At 41.6% G+C, this 27864-nt stretch overlaps 1 protein-coding gene across 10 annotated transcripts in view; it reads right to left on the bottom strand.

Annotated features, from left to right (window-relative positions):
• Positions 1–27864, bottom strand: part of CALD1 (caldesmon 1) — a 188069-nt gene that overhangs the window by 20946 nt on the left and 139259 nt on the right. For 7 of the 10 annotated variants that reach the window (XM_078439149.2, XM_078439159.2, XM_060633197.3 and 4 more), the window contains 5 exons: positions 18006–18152; positions 13710–14658; positions 12345–12419; positions 7627–7769; positions 379–643 (listed from right to left, as the gene is read on the bottom strand). In XM_078439149.2, coding sequence (XP_078295275.2) covers positions 379–643; positions 7627–7769; positions 12345–12419; positions 13710–14658; positions 18006–18152 — 1579 coding nt within the window. The remainder of the gene's footprint in view (positions 1–378; positions 644–7626; positions 7770–12344; positions 12420–13709; positions 14659–18005; positions 18153–27864) is intronic. The other 3 variants (XM_060633201.3, XM_078439191.2, XM_078439181.2) reach the window with 2 other exon arrangements.

Genomic DNA, 27864 nt, shown 5'->3' with positions numbered 1-27864 from the left:
TGACTCTCAGATCTTATAACGAAGCTGCAGACCTTTTCATCCTCCTCTGCTTGCTGTTCTTTATTGAGAGACAGTAGAGGGGAATGGGTTAAGGTAAATGGGACCATGGGAAAATGACAAAACCACTCTGTGCCTCGTTTTCCTCGTCTGAAAAATGGGGTAATAAGACTACTCACGTCAGAAAGTTCTTACAATTGGACAAAGACTACTATGTGTAAAGGGTTTAGAACTGTGCCTAATGCACGGTGAGTTTATTATTCTTAAAATGTATTTGTAAGAGTCCATGCAGCAGCACTGCACCAGCGAAAACATTATTCCCCGGGCTACAAGGGTCTCCAGACGCGGACTGCGGGCTTGGGTAAGCTGCGCCCTCCTTACCTCCTCTCGGACTTTTCTCTCTGCTTCCTCCTGCTTCCGCCTCTGCTCTTCCTCCTCTAGGACCTTTCTTCGCTCTTCCCGCTTTTTCTTCAGCTCCTCCAGCTCCAGGGCTGCCTCCTGCTGTTTCTGTTTGAGCTTCTCGAACTCCTCGCTCTCGGTTTCCCCGCGGCGGCGGCGAAGCTCCTCCAGGCGCTTGCCGGCTTCCACCTGCGAAGTGCCTTCGGCCTCCTTGGCCTCGCTCACCTTCGCTCCTGCTCCCGGGCGGCTGTCCGGAAACGCAAAGGAGTTTGATAAATGTCAGTTGGGCAGCCTCCCGGGAGGGATGTCGTCTGCAGGCTTTGCACCCCAGACCAAAAGAAATCTCCACTGCCGGTAGTTGGTAGTCGTTGGACAGTGGATGTTCACACCCGCCCCAAGGGTAGGTTGGGGTCCGCCTGAAGTCTCAAGGTCTGAATCTGATCCCTTTCTACCACTTACCCTTGGTGTCCTGTTGTACAAAGGGGCAAACAGACGCTGATGGTGGGAAAATGGCAAATGGAAAATGGGCAAAACAACGCAACCACTACGGAAAACAGTAGGGAGGTTCCTTAAAAACTTAACAGTAAAACTACCATATAGTCCAACAATCCCATTGAGTATATACCCAAAAGATCTTGAAAAGATCTCACATACCCTTGTTCACAGCGGTATTATTCACAACAGCCAAGAGGGGGAGCAACCCACATGTCCACCAACAAATGAAAAAACAAACAGAAGGTGGTGCATACATACAGTGTACTATTATTCAGCCTTAAAAAGTAAGGGAATCCTGTCCTATGCTACAACATGGATGAACCTTAAGGATATTATACTACACGGAATAAACCAGTCCCCAAAAGACAAATGTTACATAATTCCACTTATGAGTTATCTAAAGTTGTCAATTCAGGGAACCAGAAAGTAGATTGGTGCTTATCAGTGGCTGTGGGGAGGGGAGGTGGGGAGTTATTTGTGGGTATAGAGTTTCAGGTCTGCAAGATGAGAAAGTTCTGGAGATGTTTCACAACACCGTGAGTGTGCTTAACACTACTGACTGGTTAAGATGGTGGGGCGCCTGGGTGGCTCAGTCAGTTAATCGACTCTTGATTTCTGCTCAGGTCATGATGTCACAGTTTGTAAGTTCAAGCTGGGCATCGGGCTCTGTGCTCATGTGTGGGCCTGCTTGCTTGGGATTTTCTCTCTCTTCCTCTCTGCCCCGCCCCTACTTGTACACACTCTCTCTCTCTCCCAATCTCTCAAAATAAACAAAAACATTTAAAAAATGGTTAAGATCGTAAATTTTATGTTATGTGTTTTACCACAGTTAAAAAATAATTTTTTTTAGTATATGTGCTGCCGAAGCGAGCACAAAAATAATTTTTTTAATGATGTGTGATACAACATGGAAAAAATGGGCAAATATCATTTGTTCTCTTTACCTCAGTGGGCTATTCTTTGAATCCCATGAAATTAACTATTAAATCAATGTTGATTTATGTATCATCATAAAAATTAGTTGTTACTAGGAAGGGAGGTATGTAACACAAAACATTGCTATTAGATTGAGTTCTAAAAGTCTAGGTGTGACCCTAGTAGTCCTCTGCCATAAGTAACTGGTTAATTTGGGTCTGTCTGGAATCCTGGATCTAGCCTGGAGACAAGAAAAGATGGCTGGTACTAGGGGAGGCACTGAAATAAAGCTGCTTTATCATCTCTGTCTTGAACTCAACTCTAGCAGCTGATCTCTGGCAGATGGAATTCCCCTTTGCCTCTCGACTGAGAGCTAACCACAGGCTTGTAGGTCTATTCCGACACAGGTGCCCCCAAGAAAGCTCTGAACAACTGCATTACCTACGGCGTCAGTTTGTGTGGTCTAATATGACATGACTATTCCTAATCAGGACTTAACATTACTAAATTAGTTCTGATATCATGTCGTTAGGGTTGTTACTTATGCTGTGTAGACCCTTTTCATATTTATTATCTCATTTAATAGCCACAGTAACCAGGCAGTTGGCAGGTTAGGTTAATACCCCCACTTTACAAGTAAGGAAATGATACGTGAGGGCAGAAAAACAGTCTGCCCAATATTCGGTAGCAAGTGGTAGGGCCATGACCAGATTCTAGTGTTTCTCTCCCAAGTATACTCTTTTTTTCCACTGTACTATAATTATATCAGGTGTTAAATAGGGTTTGTTAGAAAATAAAAAATCAACTGAATTCAATGTGCTGGCCTCTACCTTTCACCTCCTACCCTGAAGACCAGAGGGTCTGTGAGGGATTTAAGTCTCTAGAATTTCTGCAGTCTAGGCCTAACTACCTTCCATGCTCGAGTGGAAGCAATGCTTCATCAGATGGCACAGCATATAAAACAACAAGAAAATGGGTACGTTTTTTGTGAGTTAGAAATAAAATTGAACGTCAGTTGAAGTTTTCTTTTAGGATTAAGGAGAACCACAGAGATTTCATTGTAGAACTGGGAACATGTTAAGACTATTGACGGGACACCTGGGTGGCTCGGTCGGTTAAGCATCTGATTTAGGCTCAGGTCATGAACTTATGGTTTGTGGGTTCGAACCCCACATTGGATTCTCTGCTGTCAGCTCAGAGCCTGCTTCTGATCCTCTGTCCCCCTCTCTCTCTGTCCCTCCCCCACTTGCACTCTCTCCCTCCCTCTCTCTCTCTCTCTCTCTCTCTCTCTCTCTCTCAATAAATAAATAAATAAATAAACAAACATTAAAAAAAGACCAGAGACAGAACACTATCCCAAGTGTCCTTATGTTAAAATTGTACTACAGGGGGCGCCTGGGTGGCTCAGTTGGTTAAGCCTCTGACTTCAGCTCAGGTCATGATCTCACGGGTCTTGAGTTTGAGCCCTGCATTGGGCTCTCTGCTGTCAGGGAGGAACCTGCTTGGGATTCTCTCTCTCCCTCTCTCTCTCTCTCTGCCCCTCCCCCACTCCTACCTCTTTCTCAAAAATAAACATTAAAAACAATAAAATGCACGTCAGGACTGGTATTCCTGGTGTTTTCCCACAAATCATATAAAAAGGAGAGAGATCATTAGCCCCTACTGACTCTGAGATCCTTTGATAAATTTGCTATCTAATAGAGTTATGCCATTGATAATTGTCTACAAAACATGTTGGTTGTGACAGAAGAACTGCATCAGAGAACCATGTTTCATGCAAAACTCATGTAAGCTGGATCCTCCGAGCACTTTATTTAGGAGAATTTAGTGCTGTGCTCAAAAGTGTGCCTAGTTACAGAGAGTCCTTACATAAGAGACAAGGACGTAGCTTGCCAGCTACTTAAGTCATTAACAGGCAGTGAGGTCATGCTTAACTAGCTCCGAACACAGGGAGCCCATCCCTAACACTGTGTCTAAGGAACAGATGAATTACCACCGTCTGATATAATTTATTCCATGTAGAGAAGGGCTCGGTGTTTCTAGCTATGGAGCAAGAAAAAGAATAAAGCAGAAAATGAGTTCAAGACTACATAATCGCCAATACTGATCTTATGTGTATAACTCCTGTTTTTTGAACCCTGAGGTAGTTCTGAGTATACTCTGTCCTTTCCAACCTTTGCAAGTGGCAGGATGGAAAATCAATATTGTAGATTATAATCAGCATTAAAATTAATACACAACAAAACCAAAAACATCAAAGTGTATTGCATAGAGCAAGGGAAAGCACCATTTCTTGACATGCTTGTTTCGGTTTTAAGAATATACGTAGCTTTGTATTGGGTCATGATGTCAAATTTATTTCTGACTAAGAGTTTAGGTTAAAAAGTTTTAAAATACTGTTCTAGGTTCTTGAGAGTTAGAGATGTACTCTTTTATTTTGAACTCAAACAAAGGTTAGAGAGTCCCTTAAAACCTGATGTTGCTCTTTCAGGGTCTTCTAAGTTCCTAGGTCTGCGACTTAGAAAATCTCCCCCCTGAGTTAATTCCAGGTCTTTCCATCTTCAGAAATGAGTTTGCTCTCTGCGTTCATCATGTTAGTTAGTGCACAGGAGTTGGGACCTGCAGAACACAAGCCTCTAAAAACTTCTCCAGATTCCACTAGGTGTCGCTCAGTCTTCATTTTGGACAATCAAAATGCCTATCATTAGGGACTGGTTCCATAAATCATGACATGTTGGTCTGGTGGAATACTCTAACATTATTAATTGTAAGCTCATATTCATTGGTACAGAAAAGGTAACTACGATAAACTGTTATGTATATTGCAAGAATCAATGGAAAAACATAGAGTTATATATGCACACTATACATATTTGTCTATTTTGACTATATAGACATAGAAAATATCTGGAAAAAATGTTACTGGTGGTTGGTGCTTATTTTTGTACTTCTATTTTCTGAATGTTTCTAAGTTTTTTTTTAATGTTTTATTTATTTTTAAGACAGAGAGAGACAGAGCATGAGTGGGGGTGGGGCAGAGAGAGAGGGAGACATAGAATCTGAAGCAGGCTCCAGGCTCTGAGCTGTTAGCACAGAGGCTGACGTGGGGCTTGAACTCACGAACTGTGAGACCATGACCTGAGCCGAAGTCGGACGCTCAACCGACTGAGCCACTTGGGTGCCCCTATTTTCTGAATGTTTCGTAACGAGGATCTTTTTTCCTATAATTAGACAAAACTTTAGTTACCACGTTAAAAATAGAAAACAAAACAAATGCTCATTTCGAACTTTCTATAAAACCTTGGTGTAATCTATTTCTATACATTGCTCATTGAGTTGAGATTTTTTTGTTAATGTCATGTTTCAGAGAAAACAATCTAGTCAAGAAAACAGGAACATCAAAGGGGGCAGTAATTAAATCAAACATGAGCTATGTTCGAACCAGGAGCAAGAGTTTTGTCCATATCACCTCTACTTGGATGTACCAGCATGCCCTCAGCACTAGGGTGCCACTAACATGGAAATTTCTGCCAGAAGTTCTCTCCTCTCTCCTTGGTTCCTTTATAGATATATAAAAAAAAAAATTTTTTTTAATGTTTACTTATTTTTGAGAGAGAGAGAGAGAGAGAGACAGAGCACAAGCACGGAAGGGCGGAGAGAGGGAGACACAGAATCCAAAGTAGGCTCCAGGCTCTGAGCTGTCAGCACAGAGCCCGACATGGGCTCGAACTCACAAACAGCGAGATCATGATCTGAGCTGAAGTCCGACGCTTAACCGACTGAGTCACCCAGGCGCCCTCTCCACGGTTCCTTTAGGTGTAGGTCTAGATGTACATCAAACCTTTCCCCATGAACATAGCTTGTTTTCAGTTAGGCTAGTGGGCACTCGGCTAATCTAAATAGAGGTTCCTACTTCCTTCCTTAGAAAGCTCCTCACTTCATAAGTAGATACAGCAAAACCTGACATCTAAGCTTCCACTGGCATCAACTTTGAACTGAAACTAAAACGAACCCATGTTGGCAGCTGAACAAAAAAGCATGATACGGTAGCACCTTGTTTCTGTCATTGTTTTCTGCCCAAAGATGGAACACTTAAGACCAGAGTCCCATTTAAGAATTCTCAACACTACACCTATTCTCTTTGAATTCCTAGCTCTCTGGATTTCCACACAATGGGCGTGTTAATTATTAATTTAAGCTCTGACTAAAGCTGGTTGGCAAGTTTGCTAATTGTTAACCAAGCTTCTCTCTGCTGACAGATTTTTAAAAAAACATTACTTTTCTTTAAAAAAATATACTCATGCCCACAAAGCAGATTTTAAACTATCAAATAATAAGACAGTAATATTGTTAGACAATATTCATGGGATACTTTGCACGAACCTGACACTCTTCTATAGGGCTTTGAAATATTCAACTACTGACGCTTCAGCAAGCTTTGGACTCAACTTACTCGCCTGAATCAACTTGATTCTAGATTTTCTATGAATTTTAAATAAACTCCTAATTTTCTACTGAAATCTACTTTCTTGCCAATCTCAAGTAACATCTATAGGTTCTACACATCCTAGTCCTACACAGTTTACTTAGGCTGTTTATGCACACATATTCTTCTGTAGGCTCTCCCTTGGATAAAGTGACTACCTTTCTGCTCAAATTTGTATGTAGAAAAGTTATTTGGGGGCAGTTATATTCCCCCATTTTAGCCTGCTCAGAGGGGCAAAGCCCTACCAGCTCTGCTCGCTTCTGAATGCTACAAAGGCCTTGGTGTAAGGAATATGTCCAGCTTCTACACAATACTTGCTTGGGGACTTTCTTATTTGAATTGTTCAGAAAAACAGGGTCTACAGGTAAGACTGCTGCCAAAGAACAACCCCAGGGGAATCCATGTCTCAGGGACCCAAGACTCTTCTAGAACATAGGGAACAGAAGCCAGTGACATTAATAGAGGTAGGAATTCGGCACAAGTGGTTGGAGGGGGTGTAGGTGTAGGAGTGGGGCACAGAGAATCATGTAGCCAAGGTGTCCATGGCAGATTTCTATAACATAAGTCCATCTACAAAACTGGCAGGGAGCTCTCAGTATTCGATGTATCTAGAAGTAAGGATTTACCTGCACATACCTGTCTGTCTGTCCTGAAACCAATTGTCCAGGTATTCAACATGATGGGGGGGGGGAGGGGGAAAGAAGGGTAAAGTGAAGTTATGCAAGAGGGTTTTCCAAAGGGTATTAAATGGAACGTGAGTCCTGTGCCCTATTCCTCCCTCTTTGAGATGCCCAATACAAATGAACATCAAACGTGCTCAGAGTCCTGCGGTAAAGAGATCTGATTAATTTAGTTTAACCTAACATTTCCCAAGTATTTCGCCAAAGGACAACCTCAGTTTTAAGCAACATTTATTTAAAATCTTTTTAAAAAAAAGCATTCTTGAAAATGGTACTGACAAGGGTCTCTTAAGAAACTGGCTGGGCCATAGAAAGAACCAATGACATTAACCCCAGTCATAATGTTTTCTAATAAGCTGAGCTTATACAGCATATTAAGTGAGGGAACAGAAACATGGATACTAAGCATGATCTGTCCTGCTAAATAATGGGAAAAGCAGATTAAACCTTGTCTGAGCAATGGCTACTGGTCTTCTGTTAGTGATTGATAGCCTGACCTGCTGACTGAGTATCTCTAAGACAATGGCCAATGACTTCACAACAGAAATATGTTGTCTGTTTAGCACGTTTCTGTCTGGAGGCACAGGATAGGGAGACTACTATTTTTTCTTCACATGTGAACACAGTCATTGTTAAGTAGTCTCTGTTTCTTACCTGAAAGTATTCTCGGTGTGTTTCAGTTTGTGGGTCATGAATTCTCCATTCTGTGACTTCACTTCTGTAAATCCCTTCTTTCCATCCAAGAAACTCTTCACTTCTTTGGGCTCTTTGTCCTTTTTAATCTTCTCATCTTTGATCTAACCAACAGTACATATCAGGAAGAAACACAGTGATAAAAACTGTATTAGTTTGGGTGGGTATCACCAAATAAGACCCAGAATTACTAGGAAGCCAGAAAACTCAGAAGTAAAACAAACCACTGGAGAATGATGTGGTACAGCTAGGGTCAGAGGAAATTCTTAGAGTGTGAGCTATGGTCCTCCAGCCTCTGCGCAAAGACCTTGACCACAATTTAAGGAAGTCAAGATCATCCCTGATTTCACTAGGGTTTTGTTTTCAGGAGCAGTGGAGGCGTTGCTGTTTGGAAACAGTTATGTTCTGGGAATGCTGTGTAAGAGTAGTTGTTCGTAGTTCTCATTGAAAAGGGTGATCATTAGTGTGGCATTGATGGGAGAACGTCTAGGTTGGCTGAACTGGTTTTTTCTTGGATGAAGAGTGTGCCTTTGAAAAAGACACAAACGTGTTGAAGAAGAAAAAAGAAGAAACCTACCAAGTCAGCCAGATCTGCCAAGCCAATGTTGGCAGATTGCCGAGGAAGCTCACCCTTGTAATAAAATGAGTAAGTAGGGTCCCGAGGATAGAAGACAAATTACCCTACCTTTAGTGGGATGGCTCAGAGACCCATGGGCCATGTCTGTAGTCATCTAAACTACCACAGTTCAAATGGAATAGGAAAAACTTCAGGGTTTACCTTGACTTCCATTGCAGGTAATAGTTTAGTCTCCAGAGGTGGTTTTGTGATTGTTGGAGAGACAGCGGAAGGTGTTACGTGGGCAGCAGGTGTTCACTTTAATTTTTTGTAAGTTTTGTGTTATAAGTTCCTCACGGTAAATGAGACACATTACTTCAAAGTAAAATGAATTTACATAGCTTGCTGAGAGCTTAGATTACTTGTATCAGCTCATCCATTCTTAAAGGATGAGTGTGAAAACAGGGGAGGTTCATTATTGCTGTTTTCAAGACAACCGATGACAAAACACTAACGTTCTAGAGCAAGCAACAGAGGAAGGATAGGCATAAGAACTTAGGCCTTCAGGTGCTGTCCAGAATGGCCTCCTGATCACCCACCTCTTTCCAGCTATTTCTCAGATACTCTCTGAACACTTATTTCTAAAGTACATGTTTTACTAAGCATAGCACTTTTTTTTTTTTTTTTTTCTGTTTGCTGATGAGCCTTGCGTAGTCCTTTGCCTGACTGCCTTCTTTGGATGTTATGTGATTAAATTACCACAGATAGACTATTCACTGCCATGTTGCCCTAATTAGTTAAGACTTAAATCTTTCTCCAAGGGGGATATACCTAGGCTATCCCTTGGACATGCTGAAAAAGAAGGCTGTTGTTCTGCCACTCTCTCTGAGAGCTCTGTCCGGAAGTCAGGAAATGAGTTTTGTTCCAGTGCTATCAACAGACTAGCTAAAATTAAGTCACCTAATTTTCTCTGGGATGTTGGCTCCATATACGTAAGAGAGGTTGGATCAGAGGATTCCTTCCTGATCCTTCACCCTCTCATTTCCCTCTTGGCTCCTGATTTGTTGTGAGAGGCTACAGAGAAGAGAGGGAAGCTCTGACCTGTCCTGCAGCTTGACTGCAGCTCTCTGGTGGCTGTTCTCACCCAATAAGAAATCAATGTCATTGACAGGCAGGAATAGGCAATGCCTATTCTCATCTTGAGCTACCATTGCTGGATATTGCCCTAGATACCAGGGACTGAAGTTTGTATCCTGGTTAAGAAGTATCTGGGGATACAAATTTGGGAGCTAAAGGGTGTCCCATTTCAGGGGACCCACGAAACACACTGTGAGTCAAATCTCATGGTTTGTGGAGCACTGTGCAAGGCAAAATGCCCTTTAACTCATTTCTCTTATTTTGGAGTCAAGAGATAATTCCATTCTCCCCAAATGCATTACCTGATTTGCTGACCAAAAATGTGGGGTATCCAAAGGGATAACACACAGGTGTAGGCGGGTGGAGGTGAGAATTCAACTGACATGCCCTCGTGCCAGAGAGACACTCAAAAGGTCAAGTGATCAAGGCAAGAAGACTGAGCTGTCAGCCTCTGTAGAATGGTGCTTTGCATTATTTGATTTCAGAAGACTGACAAGAATTCATCCAAGTTATAGTATTTCAAATCAGGTCCAGCACATTTTTGTTAGACTCAGAAGCCTCAATTCCTGTTTTGGGTCCAATGTCTGTCACATGGATGTCTTTGCTACTGAGGGTTTGGTTTGTGAACGACATACACAGACCTTACCAGTAAGCTTGGACTCCATCCCAGACCTACCGAGTCAGATTCTGCATTTCATAAGATTCCAGGGATTTGTATACACACCTATGTTTGGGGGAACTTTGGTGTATGACAGGAATATCGATTTCAGTATCATATGAACAACTCTGCTGTAAACTGGTTTTCTGTTAGAGGCCAGGAAAAGAACAAAAAAAGAAAAAAAAGAAAAAAAAAAGAAAAGAGCTCCGGGGTGAAGAACTAAAAAGAGGCATTTTATAGTTGGAGAGGAGAAAAAGAAAGCTAAGTTAACGTTTCAAGGCTGGTGATGTTCTGTAATCCGTCACCACAAACAGCTAAAACTGCAGGGCTGCAGGGGTAGAAAGACAGTTTTTTCTAAGGTACTGGAGTGACTTCTGGAAATGTTTTCTCTAAGAAGTCTCATGTGATATTTGTGTTTACCCACATAGCTCTCCTTGAAAGGACATTTTTTTATTTTTTTATTTTATTTTTTTTTTTAACAAAAAGAAAAAAAAAGGAGGAGGGTGTTTGAAATGGCTAAATCATGTAAAATAGAATTCAAAGTTGTTTACATAAAGTAACCACGCAACTAGTCATTCAACCAGTGATTTATGTGTGCATTGTTAAAGCAGGAATGCCAGATTTTTTTTTTTTTTTTTTTTTTTTTTTTTTTGAGCCTGGGTTGAGTGGCTAATCTGGCCTTGTGTAAAAAAAGAGGCCAAAAGTTTTGGGACTCTAGAATGGGGTGTAGGACAAACTGAGAAAGGGGCAGGTCTGAGATGGTTACACCGCCGACATTATTGGACTGGGGTTTTCTCTGGACAGAGGCAGAGGGATGATTTGGGTGGCCACTCATGAATCCTTTCTTGCTCACAGGCACAACATACAGACATAGAATGTTCTGGTGATTAAAAACAAATCACATCTTAGTAAAGCGAATTACATTTTAAATACAGAATCTACACAGTGCTCTTTAGCTTCTCCTCCCCCACACAGACTTAATCGCTGAATTCTGACTTTATGCCCTCTTCCTTCTGTGAAGATATTCCCCACAAAACACCAGCTCGACAGAGGAGCCCATGTGGCCCATTTCTGTTTTAAGTTTCAAGTAACTTTCACTTTTTTTGTTTTTAGATGAATCTGTAGGTGTCGTTCTGCCAGAAAATGAGAACAGCGCTTCCCACCATATTCAACCATTTCCTTAGCTGCCTCATTGGAGCCAAATTCAGCTTCCTAGTTCTTAGCATTTCTGCTTCCACCTTCCTTTAGATGGGCGGGTTCATGCATTCAGTTTTTATTCCCAAGCCGCCACAAGTTCTATGAGAAACAGGAAGGTACACACATCTTAACCCAAATAAATAGAACATGATCTAGGGGTTCTTATATTTTCTGTGAGTCTTATGAAGAAAAGAATTTAAGCAAATAACCACCTCTCATGTAATTTTCTAAATATGGATTTTTCTGTTTCTTGATAGATGCCATAATGGGCAGAGAGGTACAGCAAGAGTCCATTGGAGCTGGCCCTCTAGAGTGACAGCTCAGTTCCATGGGCAAAGAAATTCAAATCTTCCTCCCCTCGATAATTTCCTTCTACCACGTTTAAGTACTTTGAACTTACTAGATGCTGTCACAATTTTTAGGATTACTTGGGGCTAACATAAACACAATGGTTAAGGCGAGGTCAGGCTTTCTGATGTGGCGTTTTGATTCTGTCGGGGGGAATGACATCCTCTGTGGGGCAGCCTCTGCTCCACTGACTCGTTTACTTACCTACTACAGTCAAACACCCTGGCACCAGCTCCTGTGTGTGCCTCAGAAATGCAATGCAGAACATTTTGCCAGACTTTTCTTTTGAAAACCAAATACCACCTTCAGTGCATCAAATGTGTTAACTGAGACTTGGGGGGGGGGGGTGTTTTTCCTTTGGAAAGTTAAATCATTAATCGAAGCCAGTTGGAAATATTCCATAATTGAAATGAAAGCAGGATGGTTCAAGGAGAAAACAATACACATAGAGGTGGAGAAAGTGGGAAAAACTGATCAGAGCAGTGTTTTTCAAGCTTTCTATGACTCGCTGGAAGAAGGACAATTTAAATCATGATGTAATACTGCTTAGAATGTCCTCTGATATCTTCTATTTGATTTCATTTTTTTAAAACGCCCATTGACACATTCAATTACTTTTGAGATGTTCGAAGTTGATGTTACCATTCAATGAATCATGAAGTCAAGCCATAGCTTGAAAAACACTGGATCACAGGTTATAGTTTTGAGATCAGCAGACATGAAATGTCATGCAACACTGCTCTCGGTTGCTTCATGATTAGGTCATTTGTCAATAATATTTACCTCTTTTTTGAAGGTAGGCTTGTCTTCTTGGGACTTTTCTCTTTTAGCTTGTGCTTTGGCCCCCTTTTCTTCTTCCTTTTTATGTTCAAGAGTGGCAAGGTCACTCGTTTAAAAGAAGCCCTTTCTGGCTTACAAGAGTGAGAGGGTGCTCAGGTCACTTTGCTCGTGCCTTGCGATTTTGCTGACTCAGTGCTCACATAACCCCTGGTGTCAGTGATTCTAAACAGCAACGTGGGGTGGTTTCTTTCCACCAAAGTTTTTTCTCGTGTGCCTGCCAGTGTGCGCCCTGGACTCTAGCGTGACCTGGTGGTCCTTAGGCGTGTTTACAAACCTCGTGTGTGGTTTGGTGCATCTCGTTTCTGATTGTCTCAAATGTAGCTGTGGTCGCGAGCCCCCGTGTGATGAGCAGGAGTGAAAGACAACTTCAGCACCATGCAGACTTAGTGATGGGGAGTTCTCTCTGCAGAGGTGAACGTGCAAGCATCTCTTTTTTCTTTCTTTCTTTTGTGTGCGTGTGTGGTAGGGGTAGGCGGGGATGCAGGTGGTGGTTAGGTACAGTGCTTTCAATGCAGGCTTGCAGACAGAAAAACATCTTTCATGGTTTGCAAACATTCCCTTCGCCCCCCTTTCCACCCTTCTCAGGCGACATGAATTTATTTGCGTCATCCAGATGGCAAAAGCAGTAAAATGTATGCCCTTAATTACCAGTCAGTTACAAACTGATACCACCCCAGATGAATGGCTTTCTGCAAGTCCACATGAAGTTCAGGTCTACATGATGGCAAATCATGGTTTTGACATATTTTTAATGAAAGTTCCAAATTGGCTCCTTTCCCTCCTTCACTGCCAGCTGATTTCAAGGGGGTTATTTTTGCCTTCTCAAGATGAAATTTCTGACCGTGATTCTTTATGTCACCTTTCCCACCCCAATTTTTAAAATATAATTTTTAATTAAATGCCAAACACGTGGGTATGGGGAGGAGTTACGGTCCTCTTGCCTCATGTAGACCTATGGAGAGAGGTAAGTTGTTAATAGGAATGAATTTAGATGCAGGTGCAGAATTAGAAGTCAATGCAGCACTGCCACATTTATCATCTTTGGGTTAGTTCATTTTTCTGGTATTTGCAACTAGCAAGCACAGAGCAATTAATTTCTCTCTGGATGGTAAATTTGGCTGATTGAATATTTAACCATCGATCAATTGCTTTGTGCTTACCTATTGCTATGGCCGAAAAAAATGAACGGCTTGCCAAACGGGCAAGCACGCGGGGCTGCAGGAACGTGCCTCGGTCCCAAGTCTGATGTGCATTACATTTCTCGTAAGTCACAGGCATCACACGTTTGGTGCAAAATGTTTACTGTACCTGTTTCTTTTGGACAGCTGTCTGAAGTTTATCTTCTTGTACTTTCTTTTCATTTACCCGTTTCCCTTCTATTTTCTCGTCTACCTTTTCCCCTTTCTGCTTTTTCTCTTGCATTTCTCTTCTGTTCTCTTCTAGCTGCTGGCGTTTTTGCTCTTCTAGCTTAGCTTTCTGTTCTTCCTCCGCCTTTGCCCGCTGCCTCTCCTCCTCTGCTCTTCTCTCTTCCTCCTTAGCCCTCTCCCTCTCGGCCGCCTCCCTCCTTTCTCTCTCTTGGGCAGCTGCTCTTTCTTCTGCTTCAAGTCTTGCTTTCTCCTCTGCTACCCTTTGTTCTTCCTCAGCTTTCATTCTTTCTCTTTCTTCTGCTTCCAGCCTGGCCCTCTCTGCCTCGGCTCTCTCCTTTTCTTCCCTCTCCCTCCTTTCATGATGGGCGGCCTCTTCTGACCCCTGCTCCCCCTCCCCCTCTGTTTGAGGCTCTTCTGCACTGGTCTGCCCAGTTGTCAACGGCATTGCCGCGGTTTCTGTTGTTCTGTCTTCTACCGGCCCCTCTACCTGATTTTCTTCAGGGCTCCCCTGCTTTGGCTTCTCTTCCTCCTCTTCCTCCTTTTCCTTTTCTTCCTTCTTTTTCTCCTCAGTGTCCCTCCAGTCATTCTTCTGATAGGACTTTGTGACTATTTCTGTCTCCTCTAGCTCGTATCTTTCTTGGCGACGGTCACTTTTTTCTTCCTTCTCCGCAGCTTCGTTTTCAGCGGTGTTGTTCTGCGTTCTTCTGCTCGGTAGCGACAAGCCTGCGTCTGTGATGGTTGGGTCGAACTCCTTCTGCCGTTCCAGTGCTTCCTGAAGGCGTTTTTGGCGTCTTTCCTCCCGCCGAGCCAGGCGCTCCAGGAACGCGGCCTCGTCATCACCCTCCACCTGGGTGTTTGAGGTGGTTGTCTTGACCTCCTCATCGGCCACACTGGACAAGAGAAACAAGACAGCTTGGGTCAGCTGGTGAGCTGGATTCTCGTAGCCTGACCCACACAGGAACAGATGCTCGCAGTACCAGGCGCGCGCGCACCCAGGATATCCCTTCGGATAGTATCATAACAGTACGTGCCTGCCGGGCTTTCGGCAGACAGCACGTGAGTGCCTTTGCCCTTAGTCCTTCTCTGGCCACTGGAGTCTACTCTACTATGCCAGCCGTCAAGCGAAAATGGATGAGCATTAGTGTATAAATACCTCGGCTCCCTCGCCTCTCGAGTTGAATAACTGTGAGGTGCCTTGTTGCACGGGATCTCTGAGTCTCCCAGGGGAGTTGAGCTCCAGATCCCAGCAGCGCTAACTTGCCTTGGCAATGAATGAAACCTTTATTTGGTTGCTTTTCCTTCCCTGTTTCACTTTCCCACACTGCTGCCAGTGTTTCCTGGGATCATTTCACAAATGAACTGCCTGTGTTTAAATCTTTTTGCTCCAGAATCTGCTTCCTGGACAACTCAAACTAAGACAAGGACCAAACTGAGAAATGAAGGAATTCTTATAGTATCACATAGTATTTCCACATATTACCAAGTCATCTAGAATTCTTGAGCTGGATCTGTGGGGCATAAGGCATTTGGAAAGGAAGCAGGTGTACCTTACAGTGTGGGGATGCTATACTAATGCCAGTGACCCCCATGGTAGGGACATCTAACCGTCCACCACAATTCATGCTCCTCCTTCCATTGTCACGGGGAGGTGACTAATACCAGTCAAGGATTATATTTCTTGCCCTCCACTCTTCCTTGCATCTAGGTGGAACCACGTGACCAATAATTTCCAATTGAGTGTGAGCATAAGTGATATGTCTAGACCAAGACTATTAAGCAGCAGAAGCACATCCTCTCCCATCTCTGTCTGATGACTTGATCAGAAAACCTCAAAGCCCCAGGAGTAGACAGAGTCACAAAAGGAAAACTAGTTGGTGATCAGTTCTATTTACTACTCAGAAAAACCCACATTGGACTCATTCATGTTGCTGCATTAAATTACTAAAATTTGGGGCTCATTGTTATGGTGGCTGATATTACCCTAATACATACACCATCTAAATTCTTTGTCAAGATTTCCACGAACAAAGGGTCTCTTGCCCTTCTTCTCTGTAGTTGATAAAAAATAGTTAAATTTGATGTTTGTTAAAAAAGAAAAGAAAATCTCAAAAAACCAGACTGTACCATATCCATCACCGCACTTATTGTTACAGTTCAAGCCAGGGCTGTTGGTCTCCACTGGCAGGAAACAGCCAGTTATGTGATATCAGAAATTGTGACCAGAGTTGGAAGAGTATGTCTTGCCATGTTTAGAAACTCCATTAAATTTCATGGTTCATACTGAACTGGGCCCTTCTGAAGTTCAAGTCCACTTAATTTTGAAAAAAAAAACAAAACACATTTCACATTTAACAGTAAGAAATGGCAGAGTAAAGGCTGGATTTTAAACTTTCTTGGCTTTAACCGCTGCTGTAGGACACTGTCTACATGAATTAGACATATATGCATTAAATTTCCCTAAAAATACAAACAGTTTAGAATTTAAGGGGAAAATCTACATGTAAGGAACTTTGGATCAACTGAATTCAAACGATTTTTAAAAGGTACTGCAAATTCCGAAGTGTCAGCTAGATGAAAGTACTCTTGAGTTAAGAGACGAACAGATTCTACTGGATCTTTCTTTGCCTATTTGGAAATCACAACAGTGACCGTCAGTAGAAGTTAAGTACCACTCAGGGTTGCTCAGCCCCAAGGAGAACACTAATTCTTCTTGTGGATAATTAATATGTCAGAGATAAATGATAGGTTCTCAGACCTGGATGTACTTTAATGAAAAAGAAGGATTTGTAAATCGATCAACAGCATGAAATAACTACTACTAGTAAATGAAAAAAGAAGAGAAGCCCAAGTAGAAGCAAGATTTTAAAAGCAAGAACACGACTAGTAACTAGTAACTTTTAAGCCACTGTTGATCACTCACTAATAACCAGATTCAGGAAGGGGCCTCAAAATGCCATTTACAAACTTTTTCTCTCCCTTCCCCTTCAGTTTGAGGATAGAAAAGGCAGCGATGACTATGTAGGCCTCCTCGGTAAAGCTCTGATACCATTTTCCTGATAATAGTTAAAATTAGGTGCTTATCGTATGCAAGGCACTGTGTGTTTTATGTGTATTATAATCTCACTTAAATTTAACAACATTCCTAAGAGAAAGGTATGATTTTCATTTCTGTTTAACAGGGAAAGGCCAAGGTGGAATTCAGAGCCAGGCAGCGAACATACCCACAACCCCTTTGCTGTATTTCCTCCCTAATTAGGAGCCACTTACCAAGAAACAAGGTCTCTGGCTCTCCACCTAACCGGTAGGTTTCCTTATTGAATCCATTCTGCTTGACAGAATTTAAGACTTTCAGAAATCCATGTACCTGCTCATATTTAGGGTAAAGAGGCCAGACCTGTTTTCCTTCAGATTTTCTATATAGATGGGCTTAAAGGAACTGTCTTATTAAAATAAAAGTTAATTTTTCTCTCTATCCCGACCCCAAAATATTCTCATCTTTTTTTTTTTGCCTTGGGGCATATAAATTACATATATTCACAAGTGGCGTAATGAACCAGGTGACCTTATATGTGCAAACCTGTAAAGATCCATTTGGAAGAAGTTGAACCCAGTAAGGGTTCTCCACTGTTCTGGTCACTACACTACCAAGGCCTGTATAGGAAAAAATGTGCTAGTAAACTCATAAGCTTGTTCGAATAATTACATTACATTAAGCAGCATTCTGCACCTTGCTGAATATCGTAGTGATCAGAGAATACTGATTCAGGCTGTATATCAGGAAAAATAAGACATTTGCAATTCATGTCTACTTTAAAAATTCAAGTTCTATTTGCTACTGGTAGGCACAAAGGACTAGAAAGCTAATAAATCTTCAGTTCAAAACAGGTATCGATACCCTAAAGAATAAATGTAAATAGTCTTCCTTATTTAAAGATGTAGCCCATTGTATTTAGTAAATAAAAAGATTGCTAAATTACAAAATAAAATAAAACACTTCAATTGGGGTGTGTTTAGGGGATGGGATGGGGAAGAGAAAGGAGCAGTGGTGTCTGAATGTCCACATCAGTTTGACTGTCCAATCTGATTAGGTGCCTACAATAACCAAAAAATGACTGAGCAAGTTAGACTGGAAAAGAGTGGAGCTGGGCTGAGAAGGGAATGCTTTGCCCAACACGTTCCATTCATCAGGCAGGCTAAGAAGTACCTTAGACATTCTCCATTCCGAAGAGGACAGTACCTGTTCTGGGCATTAACCTCCACCTGGTCGGTCACCTGTCCCAAGGATTCTTCCTCTTGCTTCTGCCGCAGCCTCTCCTGCCGGGCACGGCGGCGCCGCTCCCGGGCGGCCTCCTCCTCATCGTCGTCGTTCCTCTGGTAGGCGATCCTGCAACATCGTGAAGACAACCTCTTGAGTGCGCCAGCTGCTGACCATCTCAATGCTTCTTTGCAGGATCAGCCCTGAGTCCTTTCCTGGGCTTGACCACTGACTGAACCACAGAGCTCTAAATGGATCGTTCCGTTCCATAGACACTTGATCAGAATGGCTTTCAAACTTTTAAGTATCTGAAAAGCAGGAGTCCGCTAGCTAGAGGACAATTTACAATGATCAAATGACAGCTTAAACTAAAAAAAAATCTACACAAAAGTGGGTTGTGCAGGGAACTGTGGGGTAGCATATTTAGATTTCTTCATTAAGCTCATTACCAGCCTTTTAAGATTTAGGAGCAGAAATCCAAAGCACTGAACCAAAAATAATCAAAACACTTATTGAAAAGATTCAGGATGTTGTATGAATTATTTGTGTAGATACTGTCACAAAGAATAGAAAAGAGTCAAGTTATCAAACCCATATTTTGGCATTAATAAGCCCAAACTGCAAATTAAAATCCAGAGTAGGGTACTCTCTTTGCTTGGATTTTATTTTTTCCTTTCAGTTCCTTTTCAATGGAGAAGGAAGGCGTTATTGACAACTGACAGGATGGCTTCAAAGTCAGTGTGGCTCCCTAAGAGTCCTCCTCCTTTGCTCTAAAACATGCATTAGAATTCTACCAGCCATATGGTGGGCACATCATGGTAGCTCACAGGTGTACACATAGATAGAAACCTAAGGGCTGAGGTGGGCAGAAAAGGCACGGAGAGCTTTGCACACATAGATGTTAGGGAAATTATACAATCACTATCACTATGTTACATCCATTTCTGTTAATACTTCTTTCTTCCCAAATAAAGAACCGGAGTGGGGAACTACAGATGTCCAAACTCAAGAGGAAATGACCCGTATGGTTACCTTGGCTACTTGTGAGGGAGTAACACATACTGAGATACAGAGTGCCCGGAAGGCAGGGGTAGGCCGTCTGGCCCAGGGCCAAGGTGGCCTGACGGGTCCTTGGGTTGGGATGGAGCTGCATTGAGCAGTGGGCTACTTTTTATACTAGGGAGTTAAAGTGCTCTTATTACAATGTTACTTACATTTCTACACATAGAAATTCAGATATGTAAACATTTAACGCTTATAATTCTTATACAATGACAAACCTAAAATAATTTACAAATGGAAGAAAATAAAACAGCAGAACCATATGATTTGTACCAACAATACAAACCTACTATAACTGATGATGGTTTGCTTACGTTAAGATTACAAACGAGACATTTTAAGGCCTAGATCCAGCACTTTATTTCATCGTTTCTATCTTTTGACTTCAATAATATGAATGTTATGGGGGTGCCTGGGTGGTTCAGTTGGTTAAACGTCCAACTCTCAGTTTCAGCTCAGGTCATGATCTCACAGTTTTGGGAGTTCGAGCCATGCGTTGGGCTCTGCACTGACAGAACAGAAACTGCTTGGGATTCCCTCTCTCTCTCTCTCTCTCTCTCTCTCTGCCCTTCCCCTGCTCATGCTGTCTCTGTCTCTCTCAAAATAAGTAAATAAACTTAAAAAAACACAAATGCTATGAATGTTTTTCACCTAAAAAAACAAGATTAACAATTCCAAAGTTTGAATGGTTTGTCCTTTGTTACTGCAGAAAATCTGACTTCATACTTACTAAAATCTGCTGGTGTGCAATATTCAAATGCCAATACAAATAAAATGTCACAGTAATTCTAAGAAACTGACTGGTTTATTTCTATAGATATGGAGCGAAGGGTGATGGGATGTAGTTGAAAGATGACTAGGGTAGGACTCAGTAAACCTGGTTTCTAGAACTGGTCTCCTACTAGCTTGTGGCCCTTTAACCTGAGTTAAACTCCCTCGCCTGTGAGTGTGTGACAATCAGATGAAATCTGGACATGTCACTGTAAGGCGTTCTACAGTGCAGTATTTTGTTGTTACTGGGGAAGTTCAGCTGAGGAGCTCCTTTGTGAGGAAAGATGAGTTCAATTTTAGACTTGTTGAATTTGAGGTGACAGCATGACATGAATCGAATGTTCCTTTCTAATTCAATCACATTGTAGTTTGCAGTCAGAAGCCCTTCCCAGTGGTTTGGCTTCGGTCTTCAGATTCTTGGCCTAATATTCCTTTGGCTTTCTCAGTAGACAGCTTTAACCACAGCAGGGAGAATGAGTCCTTAATAAGTGCTTCCCAAGCTAATCAAACAGAAAGGCTTGAATTGCTCTTCTGCGTTTCTCCATCAGCCATGAGGTCTTGGCTACGACTTGGGGCCTTTCTTTTCCAAAACAAGCAAGAGACATATAAGCCCCATCTGAGACATCCTGTGCTGGAAACAAGCCCCCTCACCCCTACTTCTCCTAAATGGAACCTCGCGTGAAGCCCTCAACTTCCCACTCTACTTGAACAATTTGAGATGTTACTGCCTTCCTCCTCCGGCCTACCCAACGTGCTTCATGGCTGGAAGTTGCTGGCTTGCACCTCTGGTGTGAACTACATTTGCCATCTATCTGGGCCAGGCCACACTCAACCTTTCTTCTTCGGCTTGGATTTCTCCTCGGAGGAGCGGCCTGACAACTGGACCACCCTAGGTCTCTTCTAGCTCTTCTTGCTTGGTACTCTTGGTACCCCACCTTGGTAGCTCCTTGCCTAGCATCCACAGTTGCCAGGGCTAGATGTTTAAGGATCTGTTATGAGCACTAATAAAGAAACATATTAAAGTCGTTTTCAAAGTTAAAAACAAACAAGGAGCCAAAATGCTTTCCTGGCATTTTAAATCACAACATGCCCTGTTGCTGGCTTAGTCACAGACCATATGACTATTTACTAAACTTTATCAGTAAAGTTTATTAATTATTTACTATTGTTAGTAAAGTTTATTAAACTTACTGAAGTTTGTTAATTTATTTCGAGAGAGACAGAGACAGCATGAGCAGGGGAGGGGCAGCGAGAGAGGGAGAGAGAGAGAGAATGCCAAGCAGGCTCCATGCTGCCAGCATAGAGCCTGATGCGGGGTGTGAACCTGTGAAGCCGTGAGTTCACGACCTGAGCCAAAACCAAGAGTCAGACACTTAAGTGACGGAGCCCTTCGGGCACACCTAACCACTTGACTTTATAAGTCAAGTGTGCCAATGACTGGATATGTGTGGAAATTCCTCAACTCTGAGACTCCCTCCATGAGCCTCAGTAGTTTCTTAGCTTTTAGGCCTCTCTCATAGCAGCTGACCCTTCACACTACTACCACAGGTTTATTGCTTTTCTTTCAAAATGGACAACTTAATTTGTTTCATTTTTTTCGGATTCTAAAAGTAACATACCTTTCTTATTTGCTTCAACCAGACAAAAGCAGATGTATAAAAGAGAAAGTGAAAATCAGCTCCCTTATCACACCTTACCTGATATGTCCATATCAGACATGGGCACTAATGATATCCGATGTATTTTACCAGACATCTTGTTATGCACACACAGATACCTTTACTGTTAACGAAGTGGGATTGTGTGATACCTATCATTTCGTAAATGGTTTCTTTACTTTATTTGTGACTGTTTTCAACACATTAGCCAAATATAATTTTCAATAGCAACACAGTATGTATAGATGTACATAGTAGTTACACGGATGTAACTATAATATAACCTATTATCTACAGATGGACAGTTAAGATTTTTCCAACTTTATGGTCTTATTAATGAGGCCGCAAAGGACATCATTCTAGATATACTTTGTCACTTGTTCAACAATTTATCCAGGAAGAATTCTCAGAAGCTAGCATTTCAGAATTTAAGAGGATCCTGATTTATATACTGAGATAAAAACAAAATGTTAACATTTCTCATTTCCCACACACCAGATTTAAACATATTTGAAATGCTGCTGACTAGTAAAAATCATATCTAACTGCCCACTGGATTGTAATAAAAGGGTACCAATCCCTTTGTTCCTTCTGTGAAACCTCACCAGATGCCGGCACTGACCAGTCTAATGGTGTTCTGCACTCTGCAGAGACAACCACCGTTCCCAGATGTCTTGGGAATGTGGGACTCATGATTCCCCTGAATCATCTGAGAACGATTAAACTATGTTTACTGGAGATTTAACCATTTTGTTGAAATCCATTCTTCTTTAAAAAAATTTTTTTTTAATGTTTGTTTTTGAGAGAGAGAGAGAGAGAGAGAGAGAGACAGAATCCAAAGCAGGCTCCAGGCTCTGAGCTGTCAGCACACAGCCTGACACGAGGCTCAAACTCACAGACCGTGAGACCATGACCTGAACTGAAGTCGGATGCTTAACCAACTGAGCCACCCAGGCGACCCCGATCTGTTCTTCTAAAATACTGGTAATTCGCAAATGATAGCTAAGGCACCTCTATTAAATAAAAATTTCTGATTGGCCAGCATACATGATTTCCACGCTGGGTGGAAGCAGGTTTACTCTGGAGTATTATGCTTTGTTTCTTGCTAACTACCTTCGCTCATCTCTTGGAAAGCACCTTGTGAAAATATGATCGGCTCTGCTGCAGGAAGGCCAGCGCTGCTGGTAGCAAAATGGCTCATCAAATATTTGGAAAGGAGTGTGTGTGTGTGTGTGTGTGTGTGTGAATAAGTGTTAAAAAATCTCAGAAGTCCATAAAAATTACATGATGTTATTTGATTGTGTCAGTGGTATGAAAAAAGTAGAGAGGGCTGGTTTTTCTTTCATTCCCAGAACCACCAGCTTAAAGGCTCTGGTGTTAAAAGAAAAAAACAGGACTCTGAAGTGGGAAAACTTTCTTGGAATGCTGTGGCTTTCGCACCAAAGACGTTTTAAGTTTTTACCGCTAGAGCTCAAGAGCCTCAGTATATCCAAGTAACAAGATAATCATGTTACATGCTGTGCCTTTTGGACAGAAAGTGCAAACAAAGAGAAGTACTGAAGAATGGCACATAAGGAAATCACTGAGAATCGGGGTCTACATTTGGACAGGACAGGGTCTCAGTGTATACTAGATGAGAGAAAGAGGAAGTGGGGAAGCTTCCACAGTAAGACACTGGGACGAGGCACTAGTTTTCATCTTGCCCCTGGGCTCCCCTCACCCTCTCGTCCCCATAAAATATTTCTCAAGACTTGCACAACATTGACAAAATTCTTAGAATTTCACCTACAGTATAGGCTGTTTCATTTTGTTTTTACCCTGTGTTCCCCACAGTTTGAAGAGCATTACCCCTATCTCCTTTCATTTTGTCTTTTCTTCCATTTTGCTACTTTCTGAGTTAAGACCACAGCACATCCTTAAAGTTTTCAAGTAAAAATGCTGGCAATGTATTTTATTAACAAAATAAGATCTCTTATCAGGAAATCATGTTCAAAAATAAAATAAGAAAAAGCAATAACCATTTTTTATGGAGGGGGAGGGAGTTGACTTTATTACATGTTTAGGATTAAAGACCTGGAGAGAATGAAAAAGAAGCATGGGTGAGTCTATAATGAGTACAAATTTACTTATTTTATGTTGATAGTCACAATACTACTCTGGTTAGCCACACAGTTAATCAAGTTTGGATGTGCAATCTTGCTATTCTATTTTTTTTTTTACATACATGGTATATATGATATAATTATTTTGCAGTTCAAAAAAATTTAATAATATATTTGACGATTTTCTAAATCAGTTCACCAAGATATAACTTATTCTCAGTCGTCTACTACACAGGATCCCAGTTTATTTAACCATTTCCTATTGACCTACATTTGGATTTTTCCTAGTTTTTCTCTATTGGATACAGCACTGTTGTACCCCTGTGTTTTTATAGGGCAGATACTGGGAAGTGGAATAGTATATGTTCATTTAAATTTAAGATTCTGGGGTGCCTGAGTGGCTCAGGTCATGACCTACCAGTCCGTGGGTTCGAGCCCCGCATCGGGCTCTGTGCTGACAGCTCAGAGCCTGGAGCTGCTTCAGATTCTGCGTCTCCCTCTCTCTCTGCTGCTCCCCTGCCTGCGCTCTGTTTCTCCCTCTCAAAAATAAATAAGCGTTAAAAAAATTTTTTTTAAATAAAAGATTCTGTGGGATCGGTCTTCACAGTAGTTCCAAGTTGCTCCTAGTGACAGTTCCCATGCTCTTTCCCCTCAAATGACCAAGTCAGATCAACATACATTAAGACAGTCCTCTGCTAACTGACAGGGCCAGAGAAAATATTGAATCTTCTCTATCTTGTATAGCAGTGGTTTCTAACATTTTAAGAATGTGGATCCTTTTAAAATATCAAGAAACATTAAGATATTATGACAATTGCTCATATTTTTGTTATTTACTAATAAAATGCTGTATAAAGTGTCTATAAATTCAATACATAAAAGGTAATCTGTATCTTATAAACCACTGCATTTATATATATCTGAAGAATAGTCTTTCATACCTGAAGTAGCTATTTATCAAACAATAGACTACAGAAAATACTTGGTATGGATATGAATCTCGGAATCTCTTTATTTCCCTTTCCTTCCTTCCTTCCTTCCTTCCTTCCTTCCTTCCTTCCTTCCATGTTTATTTATTCTTGGGAGAGCATAAGAGGAACAGAGGACCAGAGGATCCAAAGCGGGCTCTGCACTGACAGCAGCAAGCCCAATGTGGGTCTAGAACTCATGAACCACAAAATTGAGTTGAAGTCAGATGTTCAACTGACTGAGTCACCCAGGTGCCCCTGGGAATCTCTATCAATAACTTCACCACTAGAGAACCACTGGGGTACAGAAAGAGATTACACAAGAGCACCAATGAGCAGACTTTGAATTGTCACCTTCAAACTTTAAAAAAAAAATTTTTTTTAATGTTTATTTATTTTTCAGAGGTGGGGGAGGGAGGGAGAGAGATGGAGACACAAAATCTGAAGCAGGCTCCAGGTTTCTAGCTGTTAGCACAGAGCCTAACATGGGGCTTGAACCTATGAACCGTGAGATCATGACCTGAGTTGAAGTCAGACGCTCAACCGACTGAGTCACCAGGCACCCCTAACCCTTTTTTGTTTTTCAACATTCCTCATGCTTGATAAACACACATGCAGATACATACACAGACCCACAGGTAAAGTGAGGAAAACTAAAGAGAAAATAAAAGGCTCAAGGCACGAAGATGGGGCCTATTTATTTCAGACTTTTTTTTTTTTTTTTGCTTGTTTTTAATATGGATCGCTTCATGTTCCTTGTACGAGGCCATGCTAGTCTTCTCTATATAATTGTAGTTTTAGTATATGTGCTGCAAAAGGGAGCACTATTTATTAAAGATTTAGAGAGGTTCCCATTCAGATCAGTTTCCAAGCCTCTGTGTTTTCCTTAACTGTCTGTGCCACATTCCTATATTTTAAAAAGAGAATACTGGGGGCGCCTGGGTGGCTCAGTCGGTTGGGCCACCGACTTCGGCTCAGGTCATGATCTCGCGGTCCGTGAGTTTGAGCCCCGCGTCGGGCTCTGTGCTGACAGCTCAGAGCCTGGAGCCTGTTTCGGATTCTGTGTCTCCCTCTCTCTCTGACCTTCCCCCATTCATGCTCTGTCTCTCTCTGTCTCTAAAATGAATAAACGTTAAAAAAAAAAATTTAAAAAGAGAATACTGCATCTCAAGTTCCAGCAGACTGAATAAATTCACCACCTTAAAGAAGGAATCCTACCAGTAGTTGGCTGTTTGCAAATTCACAATAACTTGTAGGCCAGTAGATAGTTGGCTGAACCCTCTGATCCACTCTCCCCTCCCTGCATCCCACACGACTTTCACTTTCATATAAGGAGCTGTTCAACAGAAGGTGGCTTTGGTTGAGAGGGCGATTCTAGGTTGTAACTGAGACACTCAACCCCAACATGATCCTATCCCCAGCTTTCTGTAGCTCTGCACTCCCCACATAGGCCAGACCCAGGAGGAGACCCCAAGGAAAAACAACTTCTTAGTCAATTCCTTTTCTCTGATTTCCCTCGTTCTTGGTTCTGCTAAGGTCATTGTCTTAACCTGGGTCTTAATATGGGATCCAACTTAAAGAGTTAAAACCTCATGTGGGTTGAAAATGTACTCATCAACTATTAGGAGACAAAATGACTCATACATACTTTCATTATTCTTTTTCATGTGCCAAAAACCCTGGTGATTTTCTTTCAGAATATGAAATGCAAGCAGATTCTTTAAATGTATCCAGTCAGCTCTGTGAACTGCTCAAAAGCTCTTAGCAAAATCTCAGGCAATGCCGTGATCAGGAGGGAAAGACCATGTTACTGAAATGACTCATATTTGCCCTGCAGATTTACTGTATGTTTGAAAGTTAAGAGGTTTATAGCAACATTCCAGGCTCTTAAATATGATTTTGTTTGTATGTGGTGTCTGAAAAAATGTTGTGGTTTCACTTAATGCACATAAAGCCCGATTCTGAATGTTTTTCCCTTGAATTCCTTAAAGAAAGGCATTAAAAATGACAATGGAGAAGAAAAATCAAGAAAATAAAAATATTTTTTCAAGGCAGAATATGTTTAGAAATGGACTAATAGCTAATAGTCAATTGGTCGGTTAGTAATTAATATATGATAGAATGAAAGAAAGTTCCTTTGATTTAGAGTATATATATTTACAAATATTTTAATCTATCATTTATATATTATATATTTTAATTTATTATTTATTTTATGTATGTATATACTTATATTACACATATATGTATATATATTTCTTTTTTGGTAGGGAAAGAAGGTAAAAATAAGCTGAATTTCATTGTATAATTCATTGCTATATCAGTGGTGTGCCTTTTGCTAGGGTGAGGGCATATATGGGAATAGTATATTACTCTGAAGGAATTTACCCAGGAAGAGAGGTATGCTCTATTCCATCTATTTCCCTTCTCCCACCCCATCTCTACCCGCCCCCCCCCCCCCCCCCCCAGCTTTTGAGAATTACTAAAGTTTGCATACCAACCAGAAGTTTTGGATCCCAATAGTAAAATTGTGTGCCCACATCACTTAGTGTTTTTTTTTTTTAAGTTTATTTATTCATTTTGATAGAGAGCATGCACGTGCGAGCAGGGGAGGGGTAGACAGAGAGGGAGAGAGAGAATCCCAAGCAGGCTCAGCACTGACAGCACAGAGCCTGATGCGGGGCTCGATCTCAGGAACTGTGAGGTCATGACCTGAACTGAAACCAGGATCTGATGCTTAACCGACTGAGCCAACCAGGACCCCCCCGCCTTTAGTGTTCTTATGTATGTCCTCGATGCAAGCTATCACCACCTGCCTTCCATATGCTTTATACAACGGTGACATTCCATAATCACATGCATTTTATAACCACAGACCATGATGGGGAAACATGTGCTGCACAGGAGAAAAAAACCTCAGACCGTGAAAGAAAAACCTCTTCACTTGTCTGTGCACACTGCTGCAGCTAGCTGATTCTTAGCATCATTATGATTGCAATGTCCTATTGAATAAATACATCAGGTCTGACTGATCGTGTATGGTTAGAAGAGACCTGGGAGTGCTGTAAGTTCTGATTCTGACTTGGGTTGTATGGCTAACTTAGGGCTTATGGGAACACAGTTCCCAGGATGGTCCTGCCCTATGGTCTGCAGACCCCTAAGTTTAGAGACTCATTTCTAAATCGATGCAGGTAGTCACAGGAATTTTTTAAAATATGGATTCTAATTGTTTGGAATCAATATTTTAAATTAAGCAGATGTCTAACATAACATATCTCGT

This window comes from Panthera onca, chromosome A2, assembly GCF_046562875.1.
Source record: "Panthera onca isolate mPanOnc1 chromosome A2, mPanOnc1 haplotype 2, whole genome shotgun sequence".
Taxonomy (NCBI): Eukaryota; Metazoa; Chordata; class Mammalia; order Carnivora; family Felidae; genus Panthera; species Panthera onca.
This window is presented reverse-complemented; position numbering and strand designations above follow the sequence as displayed.